General features: G+C 37.9%; 1 protein-coding gene across 1 annotated transcript; it reads right to left on the reverse strand.

The window, feature by feature from the left end:
• Positions 1-1,457: 1,457 nt before the first annotated feature.
• Positions 1,458-17,432, reverse strand: LOC122058194 (transcription factor HY5-like). The gene is made up of 4 exons (XM_042620748.1): positions 17,068-17,432; positions 16,750-16,918; positions 1,893-2,049; positions 1,458-1,734 (listed from the first exon to the last, which is right to left on the reverse strand). Exons 1-4 carry the CDS (start codon positions 17,183-17,185, stop codon positions 1,663-1,665), a joined length of 516 nt encoding a protein of 171 aa, XP_042476682.1. The 5' UTR covers positions 17,186-17,432; the 3' UTR covers positions 1,458-1,662.
• Positions 17,433-18,775: the final 1,343 nt, after the last annotated feature.

Raw genomic sequence — 18,775 nt, forward strand, 5'->3', positions numbered from 1 at the left:
ACAATGAAGATGCAGGCAATACAGAGAGGATGGTATATTTTTTGAATTTGAGTTTGGCATGTGCTTAATTATAAAACCATTCTAAGATATAACCAACAAGATCTTTACTGCCACTATGGCAGGTTTAAGTGCCTTATTCATCTAAATCATCGATCGTGACTCTACTCATTTTTCATAGTTCTGCCTGTCATTATTTATACTTTGAAAGGTAAAAGGTTTCTCCCCTCGCTCGTATACTAAACTAATAATGGAAGGGCTGAATGGGAGAATGCTTTCTGGGGAAACAGAATGTGGGAAGACTAATTTTTTTTTTAGGGATGTAAATGAATCTGATACAGATTGAATCTAAATCGGATATGAATGGATTTAGATCTTCTTGAGCAAATATGGATAGGAGTCGAATTTGGATCTTTAATCCTCTGTTTACTCTCTGCCCTATATAATATAGACCTTCTTCTCCCCATCCCTCAATGAATATAATTTTCTCTTAATTCATTTTTATAAGTTGTCTTTAACTCTTTTCCTCATTCTATAAAATCTGTCGAAATTTCAAGAACCCTCAAAATCATTAATTAATTATTTAATTGAAATACCCCTAAATAGATATGGATATGGATTCAAATTCGGATTTCAACTATCCATTAACATCCCTATTTTTTTCTAAGATAACATGTCAAGAAATGATTCCACAAGACCGCATTTTTCCAACAGAATATTCCAACATTAAATAGGAAAAAACAGACCGCCCACGAATGTGGAACCTACACCCAAATTTGCATGTGACAAAATGATCACTCCTTCCCCAATGAAAGGCAGAAATCAAACCCAACCGCTGCTTCCCATGCACACTCCCATTCTCCTCGTGCAAGTGCAGAGGCTTCACTCGTCTATACAAAAAACTCAACCCCATGAAAGAGATTAGAAATAAATATGAATCACTTATATCCACTTCACGAAGCTCGTCCCCATTTATAACCCTAAGCGACGGCAAACCATTTCCCCCCCCCCCCTTTTTTTTTTTTTTGGTAAGGGGGATTTTTTGCCCCTATTAAATTATACATTAGATTAAAAATAAGAACACGGACACATTAAATTTGAACTGCATGAAGCACCCACTGCCTCCGACCCTTTTACCCCTTTCTCCATCCATCAGTCTCAGAATTTCTTTTTCAAACAATCTTCAAAACATTATTCACAACTGTAAAATCAGTACACGTCACATTGCTTTAAACCGGAACAACACCAATTTTGGAATTTTATTATACTCTTGTTGCTCGATCCATCTACAATTAAATCGTAACCCAAAACCAAGCAACAAGCAGAAAAACCAGGGTTTGAAAAATTGGCCAATTCTGATCTTGGACGATCTGGACCGGACCGATCCTCTATTGACGATTTGGGTTAGGGTAATGGTATTTTGCCTATTTCCATCGATTCTGGACAGACGAATGTAAATCTACAGCAGCAACTGCAAAACCCAGTCTTATTACCATAAATTTATAACTTCACTATTTGGTGCCAAATCAAATTATCTAAGTCGTATTTAAGTATATGACATGAATGAATGATGGGGACTGACAGTCCACTGTCACCATTTTAACAATAAGGGCCTGCCACAGAATATGACTCCATAAACTTTAATATAAACATGAAGAATGCTAGTCAGCTCTTCCCCACCAGATCATGTTTCGGCTCAATACTTTCATCAACTTTTGGCCTGGTGTTCATGAGGACCTGGCAGACAAAAAGTTCACGAATTCAGCAGTCAGCATGCTTCTTTTTAGAAGGGTGAGGGGTGGTTTAAAATCAATATGCCATGATGTAGTAGAGATTTTCAAAAGGGGATTATAGACAACAAGCCGCAAAACAAACTGACATCATAGAGAAATCACCTTCCGAAGCATGGCATTTTCATTGGTCAAAGTGGAGATCTTCTCCTCCATTTCAGAATTCATGTCCTGTAACTCTTTAGCTTTTGATTCCAAATCATTGACATAGATTTTCTTTCTTTCTCGGGCTTGCTGGGCAGAGACCCTGTTCCTCAACAACCTTTATATGCAAACCAATGAAAATACAATTTTTTTAATAGTTAAAAGGGGAGATGCCTGATCAAGCTATGAAATTGTAATTGGCCCACAAAGGACAGTCTATCATCATGAGAAAATGCAAGATCAAACAATTTAATAACCTATATTTATTCAAATAAACAATCTGTGACAAAAGTGGCCAGCAATAAATCTAGTATGATTGCGGGCAGAATACATGTCAGGTTAAGGAGTTTTAAAACTCAAACTTCTTGTAGTTCATTACAATTTGACAAATTAAGGTTATTCAAAGCTTTCTAGAAGCTTTGCAAGGATGTCATGGAAAGAAAAAGTAGAACAAATAAAACGGAATATAATTGTCAAAGCAAGTTCCATGCAAATGCAGGACATGATTCCAAGGATCGAACCTGCTGACTCCACTAGAGACCACTATGGTCCAGCTAATTGTCCCGTGTTGAAGAACTTGTACTAGTGTGTGGGGCCAAAAAGCAGGTTAAGCCTACTGATGGGCATAAAAGTACACATTTGATCAACATAAACTACTCAATTTCTGGGGTGGTTCTAGATTTCAAGGAGATAAAACAGATCTACAAGAAAATTTCAGATATTGACATCCCAACCAGTAAAAGGCCTATACCCACCCCCCCCCAACCCCTCCCCAAAAAAAAAAAAAAAAAAAAAAAAGAAAAAAAATCATTTTTCCTATTTCAGAACTAATGATGAAACCAATTAAGACTGCTGGAATGTTATGAAATAACCTAGAGGGGGGGTGAATAGGTTATACTAGTGGAATTTAACTATTTTCGATGAATAGGTCACAAGTGTGACTGCAAGTTAAAATAATGCGGAGTAAATAAAACAAGTACAACCACAAAACACAAGATTTATAGTGGTTCGACTCAATCCGAGTCTAGTCCACTCCCTACAAGAATCCTCTTGTAAGGTATTCCACTAGTTCTCCCTTTCAGTACGGTAGGTAGGGAAGAAAACATTTACAATCTTTTTCACGGATAAGAATATCCTTACAAATCCCCTTTACAGGCAGAGAGGCACCTTTACAATCTCCTTTAAGGTAGAGAGGCACCTTACAATCTCCTCTAAGGCAAAGAGGCACCTTACACTCTTTTAAGGATAAGAGGATCCTTACAATCTCTTAAGGATGAGAGAGTCCTTACACAAGCCTAAGTACAATCTAGACTTTATGTAAAATAGAAAATGGAGAAGTGGAATAAAAGAGGATTACATCCGGTGTGGTGCGAATGAAATATGCAATGATGATAGAATGAATGCACCTTTTGAAGTCTTCTTATGCTTGTAATGTAAATGCCAAGATGTAGATGAAGACTTGTAGATGGTCTTGAGTTCCTCTTGAATGTAAAATGAAGAACTTGAACTCAAGAGATGGTGTAGACCAATTCTCACTTCTAATGCTCAAATAATGTTTCTCTAAAGTTGAGATTAATTGTTAATTAATGAGTAGTATTAGAGGTATTTATAGGTGAACTTAGTGAAGCATTTTAGGCAGGAAATCAGGCTCTAACGGACGTATTCTGGGACCACCGGTCGACCGCCATCGGTAGCCGGTCAACCGCCATCGGTAGCCGGTCAACCGCCATCGGTAGCTGGTCAACCGCCAAGAGCCGTTGAGGCAAAATATAGCCGTTGGGGCACTTCCAAGCAGTCACCGGTAAACCGGGACTTTCTACCGGTCGACCGCCTATGGTCTCGGACAGTTCCGGTTGACCGGGGCTTCCAGCCGGTCGACCGCCAACATGACATACTCTGTTTTGACAGAATGCTGTCATACTGACCAGTCGTCAGTGTTTTGACCATAACTTATCGTTCTGACCTCGAAATGACCTAAAATCAGTTGCGTTGGAATCACAACTCAATTTCCTACAACTTCTATGAAGGTTTCATCTGCTGATACTAATTTTAAGATTCCCTAAAATACCCTTGAGTCAGGTTAATGTGTGTTTCACACCACTTAGAGACTTTCCATACTTGTTCAAGGTATGCTCTATGGTCATTCTAGTATGATGCAATGCACATGCATGTGATGAGTGCATATATATATATATATATATGTGAAAATTACAAATTACATTAAAAGTGACCAACCTATCCGAGTGGTCTTCTTCTTCACTTGAACTTTCCACTCTTTGGCACTTCATCTTCTTTTCTTCTTGTTTGCTATTCCATGTCTTTAAGCTTCATGTTTTGACATCTTAAAGCTTAAATTCTTATGATATCTTCTTCAAGCATTGATGCCAACTTCTTGATACTCTTCATTTGATGATTTCAATCTTCATTTTTTCGTTTCATTCACCAAATTCGATCTTTGATATGAAGTCTCTACAAAAGAATACTAAAAGGAAAATTGTGACATACCTTCATATGTTTGTTATCATCAAAACCAACTATAGGAGTGTGGGCATATCCCTAACATGTTAATCCCCAGAGTTTTGGCCCAAACATAGCTGCAGTTGGAATTTTGCAATTCTAGCTTTTGACTGGACCAAACAAACAAAAGCAAAGAGGTTTTCATATGGAATATCAAGCTTTGGCATTTCCATTAATCATCCTAAGATATTAGGAAAAGGTTGAGAGAGTGAGTGAGAGATACACATATATCCTAACATACGTGAGAGCGAGGAATGGTGGAGGGAGAGACATCACAAAGGGAAAGTGGGGAATGGTGGTTGAGTCGTGGGTTTATTCATGTTTTTGGCGATAGATAAACATTGTCTTTGAAAGGAAAACCCCTTGATTAAACTTGTATGCTCTAAACCCTCTTTGTTAGTGTGCACGTTTTTTGTATAATGATCTCTTGGTTGGTCAAGTCAGTGATCTAGGCCTTCCAGTCATGACTGCTAGTGACAACCATATTTGTTATCATGAGCCTAGTGTTCATGATAACATCACCCCTTTGGCTCGAGTTGTTCCTCACATCTATAAGTCCATATGTGGCTTCAACTGATACCTTTATGTATTATCATTTGCCTTGTACAAGTCCATCTTAATTTGACTTGTTAACTGTCACTACAATTGGTCTAGATCATGAGCACTACTTCCAAGTCTTTGAAGATTTAATCGACACCAAGTTCAAAGTTCAAACATGACATTGGGGTCAAGAGCAGGTCAAGAGCTTTATTGACATCACCAAGAGACTCCAAGTATAGATGATTTCTTGTGTTTAGAAATTTGATTGTAATATTGCAAACTTGTAAATTCCTAGCACAAGTTGTAAGTTGACGTTCAACATTAGGACAAATTGACACCTTTGACCAAAAAGTCCAACTTATGACCAAATGGCAAAATCTATAATTAGATTTTTTTTGGTAAACAGGTCTCGAGTGGCCACATGACCAAATTGGAGTATTTTTATTTAAAACATGTCAGAAATATTTGTAAAAGAGTTGTCAAAATCACAATAAGAATCAGGCCTGATCAAAAACCAGTTGCTCCAACCGGCTCACCGTTTGGGAACCGGATGATTTGACCCAGGTTCCGCATCAATTGCGGGTTGCATAAATTAATTACAGAATTTCCATTGGTCTCGTATATTTGCAATTTATTGCCTTGGTGGGCTCTATATCACATCAATTTGGAGGTCTGTCAAATACTCAAATACCTCCTAAAATTCCTAAATTGACTCATCAAAAGGACTACTAATCACACTCACACTAAATAGAATATATAAACTCAAAAAAAAACTTTATCTAGCTATTAAGTATTCCCATAGTTATCAAAGGCAAGAAGGCGACCAAGGTGAGGGAGGATGGTCAAAAATCAAGGTGACACCAACAAAGTGATGCCTTTGTCGCCTAGGCGTCACCACCGTATCCCCACTTAACTACTAATCCCGTACCAACTTTATCCTCACTTTAAGGGCTTATAAAATAGGTCTATTACAATGAAACCCAAAAATAAAAGGCTCGCACCTATAAAATAACTATCCAAAGGTCAATTTCAGCCAATTGGACTGCCACTAGTACCTTATGGGCCTCCCAAGCTTGTGCAAAGGGCCCCCATATGGGATTAATGTCTAATGCAACTGCATCACTAGGCCTCTCACATAACTAAATTCACCAACTGCTTGGGCATCCCACCAAGGTATTCCAACTACATCCCACAGTAGAGCAGTTTCGAATACCATAGAACCATGTTCTGTCTCTCACAAAACTCAACAAGCATAATCTAACGGAGATTACTGAGAACGATAGTGATAAAGTGCCTAAGGCGTCTGGTAACTACAATGGATGCTGAAACGGAGGGTGAAGAAATCAACCGTACCGCTGTAGAATACCATTAGGGTAATGCCATAAGTCTCCATACATCCTCATCATCAGCAGGTTGCTCCTCAACCTCCTCCTCCCTCCTCAAAAGCATGGTTCCAAATCTAAAGTTCCAACCAGGTTTCAGCCACTAGGTCGAAATTTCCAAAACCTGGTCGAAACCAAGTATCTTTTTCTAGGTTATTGCTAGAAATTTCCTAAATTTCTGAGATTTGGACAGAAATTTCCCAAATACTTGGTTTCATATTGGGTTGGGTCGAAAACACCAAAATGAGAGAAATTTCAGTCGAAAATTCCAAGATTTAGAACTATGCTCAGAAGGTATTCCATCATAAAATTGCATTTTCGGATTGACTTCAACAAAAGACACAATAGCATTCTTTGGGTGTTGAGGGCAGAACTTGGCGAAGTGGCCATAGTTGTTGCAGTGGTAGCACTTCATTTCATTGCCACTAACCAAAGGAGCTTTTCATTTCTCTGTAATTGTAGGAGCACATAACTGTCAAACTGTAGGACTATCTGAGACTAAAACTATTGAGTGCCCAACTGTACTTGACTGGGAAACCATTCCTTGATTTCAATAACTCTTCAGTACATAGGGCCTTCTGGAAACAATCCTGAATATATATCAATTCACCAACCGTTGTATTAATCTCAGGTCTCGGCCCTAACCTGTATCAGGAGATTAGTTCTTGATGCGGATTCGGGTTCAAAAACCAGAATCGGATCGCTTAGGGACCTTCTAGGTGTTAGACAATTCAAACCACAAGCACTAATGGTAAAACAGTAAATACCTTGTAGTTTAAAGTAGAGTGGCAGTATTGTAGTTAAAGAAAACCCACAAGAGACCAAGGTTCGAAATCTCGTTTCATTTCGGTGTTTCGGTGGGTTCAGAAGCTGAAGCTTCGTTTCGTTTCGGCGAAATTTTGGCCGAAATGGTGTATTTTTTTTGTTTGTTTCAGTGGTCAAACGGCTATATTTTGACCTGAAACTTGGTGGGTAACTTATTTTAAGGTTAATAAACATACTTAGAACATAAAACTGCAAAAATATTAGGACATAACATTGTTTTAGAGTTACACCTTTGTTTGGCAGCAATCATCGAACTGTTTTGAAAATTATACTTGGTTTTGGAGAAAGAACTTTACCTTTCCTGACCTTTGAATGTATAAATCTTTTAGGAATCTAATGGAAGTCAAAAGGTGTGATGATGTGGCTAATTAGAGGCTTGTTGGAGACTTGGAGTGTTTTTCCTTCAAAATATACAAATGGAACCGAAACCACCGAGATAGGCGAGACAAAGTCGAAATTTCGATCGAAATACCGAAATTTTGGTTGAAATTTTGACCGAGATATGGTATTTATAACACATGGAATGTATCGAGATGACCAAGATACCGAAACGATACCGAAATTTCGACCGAAATTTTGTACAAATGTTATTTCGTATGTAATTTCGTTTAGGCCAGAAAAAAAAAAAAAAAAAAAACGAAATTCTGAAATTTAAAGATTTCGAACCACGCAAGAGACTAGAATAGTAAGGGACAAGTAACGTATGAAGGAAAGGGGTAACTTGGGAATGGGAAGTAAATCATGGATAGGAGAAGAATATCAGAATAAGAGAAGGGTAAAATAGGGAGGGGGTTAAGATAGCCCATAATTACCCAAAGGAAGAAGGATTCGTCTTCAACCTCCAGCGCAAACCAGAGGCAGAAAATTCAGGATCCCTATAATTGAGCTAGCCACCCAACCAAGGCTCGAAGCATCAAGAAAATTTGTGAACAGTGTCAAAATCTTCAGCCCTATCAATTCCAAGTCCTGTTGACGTCAATCAGTAAGCTTCACTGAGGAAATCAGGTTCTGAACTTCTCCAGGTGGCAAGCAAGAACGAGATCTGAATCTGACTTTGATTTCTCACAACAGAACAAAGTCTTAGAAGGGACGCTTTCGGGTTTGTATCGCATATGAAGTAGCAACCTTACCCACAATTTCTGTTTCAGCAGCCTTGGATAAAGGTCTCCTCAGTCGATCTTCTTCAACCAAATGGTACTGCCCAGCATGGTTGCAGGGAATTAAACTATGGGATTCCAGCAAGGGAAGTACAGGAGAAACAGTAAAGAAGGAAGAGAAGGAAAAGAGAGGGAAGAGCAGACAAAGGAGAGAGAGCTACGCATGTCTCTCAGCAGCCATGGTTTCACCAAACTATCATTCAAATTCAAATCTCAAAACTGAAATCTCCATTGTCTTACATGACTACTTAAAGGAAAATAACATCAATTAATGGATATTAATTCAAAACGAAAGTCTATATTAGAAACTAACTCGAATAAACTTGACTCCCAAGCTAATTTAAAAAAAAAAATAAACAAATATTCCTTCGTCCAACTACATCAGTTGTGTGTTCCTCTTCTTTGATACCCATGTGACAAGGAAGAGAATCAAATATTTCCATGTACCCTTGACGGAGAGAGTTTAGTTGGTCTTACAATCAAGCTCTAAACATTTGAGGGAGATACTTACTCTTAGCTCTTCTATCATCTCAAGCCAAGTAGTCAGTGGTGTGCCACGTTGCTCTAACTTCCATTCATATGTTCTCCACTATTCATGTGCAGCCACATTGAGATGGTATGGCCATGTGCAACAAAGACCTATGGATGCCCCAGTAAACAAGAGTAATGTAAGACTAGAATCAATCACAAGTGATCCTAATCCCAAGCAAGATCTGAAAAATCTGGCTAAATAGGGAGAAATATGAGATCTCACAAATTGTAGCTTAGATGGAGCTGAAACTTGGAGAAGATGAAGGTCCTAGATGGATCAACAAGCCCTCACAAGATAAGTCAATTCCAATGGTTGAATTGAGAGTTATGTTGTTGACATGAATTAGGAAACTTTATGGAGGTTCTGCAATACATCAGCTACAGGCCTTCAACTGGTCTTTAATGGAACTTCTGAACTTCAACAAGCTTATAATGATCACCTAAACACTCTCTCATAGCAAACAAATAAAAGGAAACGAAAGAAAAGAAAGAAGTTGACGGAGGGTTGAAAAGGGTGGAAGAAGAATTAGGGAATGAACATCTCACCCCTCAGGTTTTGGGTATCTTATCCCTCAAGGTAATAGCTATCTCAGCCATGAGTAAATACTCAAATTCATAAACTTCAATCTTCATTAACTTCATATTCATAAACTTCATAAACTTCAAGCTTCAAGAAGTGAGTTCATCTTACAATTAGAAAGTAATTAAAATAGGAAACTAACATAGACTTTCCTAACAATGAACTACTTGTTTACCAAGTAAATATAAAAATAGAAACTCCTATTAATCTAATATCTCCTAACAAATAATAATAACTTGCTAACCAAGAAAAACCAAAAAAGGAAACAAATCTTCCCAAGTTACAAGCTTGCTTGTTAAGACAAAATAAAGAAATAAAAATAGAAACTAATATCCAATATCTTAACAAGTGCTGGCAGCATCTTATCCAAGCCAGCTGTCAATACTGGACTCCAAGGTACTGTTCAAGTGAACAGTACCTGTGTGAACAATAACGGCCGGTTGGTTGACCTGAATAAAGAAAAATACAGCTGGTTTGATGGTGGAAACTGAACCAGATCTGATCCAGAATTGGGCCAGCATTGAGCTCTCCCTTTGACAGCTTGATCTACATCAAAGAGTGACTTGATTCAGTTGGAGGGAGCTAGAAGAGGTAGGGGCAGGCCTAAAATGACTATTGAAGAAGTGCTAAGAAAAGATATGCATATGATAGAGCTCAATTCGAGTATGACAATTGATAGAGTTTTGTAGAGGACAAGAACTTGTGCAGCCAACCCTTTGTAGGGGATGTAACTTTATTTTCTTCTCTTACCTCCTTTCTCTCTTCATTTTAACTCTCTAGTGTTGCGTCATTTTATTCTTTTATTCTTTTTCCATATCGGATCCATGAAACTTTACCAAAAAAAAGATTCATGAAGCAGACCCTATTTAGTTGGGATAAGGTTATGATTATTGTTGTTTGTTGTTGTATTCATGTGCGGCCACAACCTAATTTTGTTCATGCCAACTTTAGTTTCATGACCACAGGTAGGTAGTAACAGTCAAAGTAATCGTCTAAGCACAATAACCACTTGTAGAGCACCTAGGGATTGAAATCCTACTATACTCCTTCGGCTCCAACTTCACCTTTTGAGTATCATTGAAGCACCATTGAGGTGTGCCACCATCGAAGTTAGAATGCATGTGATCGTCAAAGGATTGTGGTGGTATGATCCTCTGAAGCCCCGTTCCCGTACACCTTTGAGTGGTGTCAATTATGGAATAAGCAGGATGCCCTACTTCAACTCCTTGATGTTCAAAACTGCCATGCATAGGAGTGGGAAACAAGTCCGATGCCCCATAGCAGTCATCTGTCAGACAATTGTTGCATCATCTCAAATATCGAGTGAAAGGAGCAGGGGTTTGATCTAGAGCCCTTGTATTGCTCTAAACCGTGCTCTGATACCAATTGATGGGTGCCTAATCACCTGAGGACCAGGGATTAAAGAACCTAATGTAAATCTATAATCACAAAGGCTAGGAAACCCAAAGTAAGAACCAGAATTGATAGCTATCAAAATAGAAACTTCCCAAATAGTAACTCCTAAATACCGGATTTGGAACTTCCAGAGTTAAAAAGTAGGAGGAAACTTAAATAGAAACTGGAACGAGAATTAGAAACAAATGGAGAAAGTTCAGAAAATAGCAATTAAACCATGGAATAGCAAGTGAAACCGAAATAGAAACATGGGTTTAGATTTAGAAACCAAAAGAAACAAATTAACAAGTGCGAAGGAAATAGAAACTAGCAGAAAATTAGAAATCCAAACAAGTTATGTTGCCACAGGACTCAGGTATAGGCAGTACCCTGCAAACAGATTGTAAAATCAATGGGAGAGGAAGATGGTAGTAGCAATACTAGTTCCTGTTTTGAAAAACTGAGAGAAGTAAGTTAACAGTAAGACAAAATAAAACAAAACAAAACGAAACAAAAAAAAAAAAGGAACTAACATTTGTGGGAATGGAAATCAAACAAATTCTGACCTTAAACTGAATGAAGAAGAAGATAGAATTTAGAAGGATAATGCAGGCCTCTCACCTAACTATGGAGAAGAAATCCCACAAACTCAGCCTTGGGATCCCACCAAGGTTGTCCTACTGCATCCCACAGTAGAACAGCTCTGAATTCCTCAGAACCATGTTCTATCTCTCTCAAAACTCAACAAGCATAGAGAGCTAACAAGTTATTCAAATCATGGGGTTGTATGATCCCTTACTTCTTTATTTATGACCTTGCAACATTATAAGAAAATAGTAACTCTTCCTACACAAGCAAGAGAGTTCTAGAGAAAACAAAATAGGAGAGTTCTAGAGAAAACAAAATAGGAGACTTCTAGACTAATAACTAAAATATAAACTAACACTTATTCTATATAGACATTAAATCCCTAATATTTGGGTTTATAGAATTTACCCATTACAATGAAAAAACTCAAAAAATACCAAGCCCATGGTTCCTATAACCCATTGGGAAGTAAAAAATTGGGCCTCACCAGAACTAAACTATCTCTAAACCACTAGTTCAACCAAACCAAAAGTGGTTCAATCATTAAGAACGCAGGACCAAGGAAGGGCTGATTTCATACAGCTGCCAGACCTCATATTCCATCCGGAAATCTGCATCACCTGGTCTCCCACATTATTCGACAATGAGTCTCTTAGGGATCTGTTTAGTCTTATCTAGATTCTGGACATGTCTCTACCATAGGTAAAAAGTTCAGGGTGATAAATTTATATGAAACACAATTTGGTTTGGTCTCTTAAAATTGAAAAATATGTAGACAAACTATTTGTGTGTGTACAGTTTATACTTCTATATATAGCTTATGTTACCTTTTTCCAGCCCATTAGGGCATCTACTGTGGCCCTAATATCTGCCCTCTAAAACCATAGTTGACGTTCAAATTTTGTAGGCATGTTATCTACTTCACCATTCATACATCTTGTAAGTTTCCCACATGACAGTATGAAGCTTGGAGCATTAGAAAAATGGTTTAGGAGTCAGATTTGGCATATTTGGTTCCATGGTTGAATATACCTGGGTAGAAGCTTGTTAAAGGGTTTAGTCCCACATCGATTCTGAGTGGGAAATTCCCTTTCCCCATATGCCTATGACCACCTCCTCTTAGCAGATCGGTCTTTTGAGATGGAAATTCACATGCTATCAGAGGGGGTTCTTTTTTGTTCCGTCCAGTTTTATCCTCCCTAGCCATATCCACTGGTAAGGTGGTTCCAATCCCTGTGAACACCTCCTCTTACCAGAAATTACTATTAGCTCATTCATACATGAAATATGTATTCTGAAAAGGTAAAAGGTTCTTGAACAGCCATCTTGAAAGGTTAAGCAGGACAGGCATCTGCATTTGAGTGATGTGAGAGGATGATAAAGCCAATCAAGACAGTTTGTCTGGGTCCTAGGCAACTGTCGTCTTATTACACTGCATATCATTTTATATGTTTGGACTTAATTATGCCAAATATCATTTAAATCAATGATTTCATTAATTTACTTAAGATATTATTCATAAATATGCAAATACCCCTTATTTGAATCCAATAAAAACAGTATAAAAATCAAATGCCAAAAGATGATAAAAAGCCAACCCCCAGTTTAAGCATAAAAGTTGGATTTTGGTTGTAGGGGCGATTTTCAACTTTCAAATGTTGGGGCTTTTCTCAATTCTAAAAATTTTATAAATCTTATCATGGTAAAACATTTCTAAAACCAAAAGTCCGGTAAAATTATCTTTTATTTTGATATCTTTAAAATTATTTTCATTCAAGCGATTATAATAGCATGCGCGCACTTTTAAATAAGTTTGATTGATATATAATTTTATCATTATAACTCAAATTTAAGTAATTTTAGACTTGTTGGAAAGTTGGTTTTGTGTTATAACTAATACAAAAAATCTCACATAAAAATAAAATAATTTGACCAGTAAAACTTATTATAGAACAAGAATATTTCTCTAAATGTTGATTTTTTATGGCTTAATGTGACTTAATGTTGAACTTTGATGATTTGATGTGGCTTCATGTTAATTTTTTAAGACTTGATGTGGCTTAATGTTGATTTTTTATGATACAAGGTATATCTACCATACTAAATAATGTTAATAAAGAGTGAAAATAAAAAATAATACTTGTTCGCCTTAAGGCGGCGCCTTGTCGCCTAAGCGCTTAGGCAGCCCTCCAACACCTTGGCAGCACTGCAACTATAGTAGAAAGAGGACCATCTATATCAACCATTTGTGAAATTGAGGGGCCCAACTCAATATTATGACCCCCATGCATTCAAATCTTCCCTTGTATTTTAAGCAGCCCAAATGCCAACTTCTAGGGCCAAAATGGTGAACAAAGAGGGCAGCACTTTTGCTAGGTGGCAAGGTCTTCCTAGGCTGAAGTTTTTTGAGACATAAGCAAGGGAGGGAGCAAAGTTCCAAGTTTCGACCAATTTCTTTCTGCAAATTTCGATGGTAAATTTTGAGGGGAAAATGGCTAAATTAGGTCCTGAAAGCTCCAGAACACCCTATTTAAAGCCCTCTAGACTCAGTGGAACCCTTAGACTTTAAGAAATCATGCCCAAAATGGAAGTTTGACTCTGGACCCTAGTTGGTAATGTACATTGTATGCATTCTCTAATATGGCTGATTCAACACAGTGTTTAGTACTAATACACAATTCAAGTAAAACAACTTTATAATGCATTAGGAATGAATAGATATTAAATTATAACCATATCAAAAATCATAGATCATACATTGTTTATTACAAAGAACCAAATACAGAGGAGTCAACAATACATGTAACAAGTCATCCCTATACCCATCCTAGAATCCCAGACTCCTAGTACCAAAATGAGTTCCAGTCCGGATCAAAACCACTAGAATGTTGTTGTTGTTGCCAAATCAAGTTATCCTCTGATTGTATCACAAAAGTTAGTCATGTTATAATATGGCGGAAGAAACGCTCTAAGTCCGTTGTGACAAACCTTGAACCTGGAATCAGTAGCTGCAAGTAGAAGAGAGAGGAGATAAGAGAAGAAGACGAAGGAGGAAGAAGAGGCTGAACCACGATATATTCAATGTGTCTATTTGATGGAGGGCCTGTAGAGAAAGGGAATAAATCCCTGAGTGAACTCAGAGTTGCAAGGGAGAAGAGAAGAATAGCACAAAGAGGGGGGAGGGGTCACACGTCTTGCACCATACCTGGCACCAAAACCTTCAATTCAATTCATCATTCAAAATCTGTCTAATTACTTGGGTTACATGCCTTTATATAATAAACTGAAATCAAAACTTGCCCAAATAAAATCTAAAACTGAAATAGAAACTTCTAATTACTTCCTAAGTTCTAACTAATGAAATTAGAAACAGAATAAAACTCAATTTGATAACTCCATAATTGACTAAGATATACGAAAACAACTAATAACCTAAAAGAGGAAAAGATATACCATGATGGGGACACTCTCCCTATCATGGTCAGTTACCCATTCAACTACACATACAAAGTTGTACCCCACAGTACATAAACTATTTTACCCGACAATAAAATCTCTAACACCCCCCTCAAGCTAGGATATAGCAAAAGGCTCCGATTTGGAACAACAAAAACAAATATTAAATGCGGCACCACTCTTGAATAAGAAATTGTAGACGCCAGTGTGCATAAAGAGAATGTCATTCAGGTAGCAATATAAACTCAAGCATACTAATCATCAACAGCATCAATAGATAAAAATATCTGTGTCGAATAAACCCAACATAACCTTCCGCAACTAACAAAATATGCAATAAAGAACACCAATAGATTGTATCAGCAACAGCAACATCACAAGTCCTTCTCAAAGAATGCAGGTAGTAGGTAGTAATCTGTCCAAAGGATGCAAGTAGTAGGAAGTTATCTTTCCAATGAAGACAAATAAATGGGCAATATCCAAAAGCTACATCAGGCCATTCTCATAGAAGGCAAGCAGTAAGTTTCACAAAGAAGACAAAAAAAAAAAGTGCAAATATTGATGCACTTATGAGCCCCAAATAGAGGTCACAGATAAAATTGCAATATAGGTCGTTACGAACCACCGGTAAAAGTGCAATATAAGTTATTACGGACCGATAAAAAAAATGCAAGACAACTTGCTGGTTACTAAAAACCAAATAACGAGATTGGGTTGCAGGAGACCAAATAACTCAGCAACAAGTTGCTGTAAACCAGACAGCATAAGGTTGTTGTGAAGCACTCAACATAAGATTGTTGTAGACCAGATAAATTGCATTGTTGTTGAATATCATCTTTATAGATAACAATGTTGTTGAGGACACGAACAAATAAATGATAATAATCATCAACTGATGACTTGAGCTGAGCAGATAATAATCTCCAAACTCCCCCTCAAGTGTAGCCTTACACGTGGACAAAATATCAGTGAAATGCCAAAATCTTGACCTCTTTGTGTATCATAGGCTGTTTCGTTTCAACAGCCTGCAAAACGTAATACCATGGGAGGGATGGGCCTAGCTGTATATGTTTACGTGATATCTAAGCTGTCATGTGGCAGATAAGGCACATGGTGCCACTAAGCCTGGGGCAATGCCACTCCTATCAAATAATGAGATAGTAGATAATGCATTCAAACATGGAGAATTTTAAAGTTAAATCATTGGAAAGTATCTCATAATTGTCCAGGGAAAACAAAAAAACAAAAGAAAATTTCCAATGGAAAGATCCATAGATCAGTAAACAATTAGATGAAATTCAGCAGAACCAACAGAGGCTTCTGAAAACGGTTGTGAAGGTGAAGCAATGAAATAAAGTAATTTGAAGCAAGCTGACCATCAAAGGAATAGTCCTACACCGGGAAACGGAAAAGATTTCCAGTTCAATTAGGCGTCAAAAGCATTTTGGTCTAAAAGCTTCGATTAGAAATTGCAAACACAATGGAAGTCCCGCCGTGCCACAGTTGACAATGCAGTCAGCATATGGAGAGAAAAAAGAAGAAAAAAATAACTAGGCATACATGCAGACGAAAGAATGCTTCTGCATGTGAAGTATCCATTGGGTGAATTCACACTTGAGCCAAGCATTTCACAGCACGACAAGAAACGAAGCACCCAGTATCTCTTCACACCCAACCCAGTCCAATCGGGAGGGGAGGGGGGAGGGGGGAGGGGGGGGAACTGAATTCCTTCTTGATTGCACCTGAGGAATTGGAAAAAAAGTGGGGACACATCGCGCGGGCGAGAGGGAAGGAGGGAGGTAAAGAAGACATTTGAATATAAGGATGTAACAGAAAAGCAGTATTACCTCTTTAGGCGTCGGTGCTCCCGATCAGCAGGATTCCTACCCCTGCGACGCTTGGAGGGAAGAGGGGTAGTGCTATTACCGTGTTGGACGTCAGCTGTGGTTCTGGTGGAGTCACTGGGCCGAACTTCTTCAACGTCGGGAACCGTAAACAGATCTTCATCACTTTCCTCTGAAATAGTAGCACAGGAAATCAAAGATCGCCAAAAGACAGAAATTCTTGAATATAAATATATATATGTATGTAAAGGCAGGCAAAACGGAAACCCTAGCCCTGAGTTGCTAAGAAGAGGTGCGAGTAGTGAGAGAAAGAAGAGGAACCTAATTTGTGCTTGTCTTGGTGGGAAGGAGGGAAGGAGTTGCTGTTCTTCCAGGAAGAAGAAGAGCTCTTCTGATCGTAGCTAGAAGGAGACCGCCTGTTAGCCTCAACAACTGACATTTTCAGAGATGTATGGTGTATAGTACCATAGGTACTTAAGAGTAGTAGAATAATAGCACTCAGTGAGTTGCAGGTCCTGAATTGAGAGGATCAGTATTCAGGATCAGGGTGGGTAAAAGGCCGGAAGGGTAGGCGTCGAGCCCTCGAGGACGAGGGAAGGAATTGAACAACTCCAAATAAAATCCCAGATATGAGGCGTGTGGCGGCGTCTCATTTCTTCCTTCATTTTTTCCAACTGTAGAGTAAAGAGTACTCGATCGATGCAGATAGAGATAGAGATAGAGAGAAACCTGAAAGTAAACTCAAGGCTGAAACTTGGCCTTGCCTATTGGTCCCAAATGTTACACGTTGACGTACTCTGAACCTCCCGTCTCCGTTTAATCTCGAGTCCTCGCCCTCGATCAGCGAAGACCCCAAAATAAACTTAAAAAACGGGAGGGTGCCCTTAGAGGATTGGAGGGGCGTAGGGTACCCGGCGCTTCATTGACACCTTTTCCCAAAAACAAAATAGTTGACCGCAGAATGAACGTCCTCCCTTTTCTTTCTATTTTGGGAAAATATTGGGAATGCGTATGGGTTGATTCGTTGCCTCTTGGGCTGGAGGCATCCTGATCTCTCCCCCTCCCCCTTTTTTTTATATTTGGAACACCACAGTCGCTGAAAGACCAAGAAAACGAACATAAAAAATGTTCTATTATCGGATCCCAACATTTTGTCCCCTCTAAAATCCAAATATCTAGTGCACATTTTTTAACTTCACTTTTTTGTTATATTAACACATAAAATGAGCATCTTATCTTATGTTGCTTCATCTTATCTTATGTTGATTTACAAGTGCGATAAAAAATTATGACCCTGAAAAAAAAGTTAAATCGATGAGATACCAACTTTGAAAATCCCTTGTTAGATTCAATAATGAAGAGTTAAACCTTGAAGTCAAATAAATAGATAGCCTTAATTTTGATACTCATGGTAACAATAACACATGTACTTGAGAGATTACTATAGATTATTCACAATTTTGCTAATTTCCAATTACCATCACTAGAAAATTGGGGTTTGAGGAGGAGGAGGATGAAACATGGGCACAGAAGGCTTTATGTTTAACAACTACCTAATGAAACTGTAATTTGAATTTGAAATATATTTTATAGACATTAGTGCTTCCCTAATTTATTTTCTTAAAAAGAGGTTTTAAGAGAATTTGATGAGTTGGAGTTGCCACTCTGATTGACTGGATGAACTAGAGATGCCACATATATTTAGTGATCATCCATTCATTCTGTCTACAATTGGGATCTTGTTCCTTTCTAATTTTATATCGTTTAATTCTCTTTATGAGCGCAACACTAATACATTTTTAATCCAATGATTGTGAATCTTTAGGGTTATTCAAACCCACTTTAACCTTCTAAGTTTTAAAACCCTCAAAACCATCTCGTTGACATCCCTATCCAGATCAGACTGACCTAACCTCCTCATTTCCTCTTTCATCTGTCAATCTGAAATGAAGAAGAATGGAGAAGAAAGTTAGAAAAATATGAAACAAAAAAATAAATAAATAATAATTTCAGACTTCATATGCATGGC

Source organism: Macadamia integrifolia, chromosome 12, assembly GCF_013358625.1.
Source record: "Macadamia integrifolia cultivar HAES 741 chromosome 12, SCU_Mint_v3, whole genome shotgun sequence".
NCBI lineage: Eukaryota > Viridiplantae > Streptophyta > Magnoliopsida > Proteales > Proteaceae > Macadamia > Macadamia integrifolia.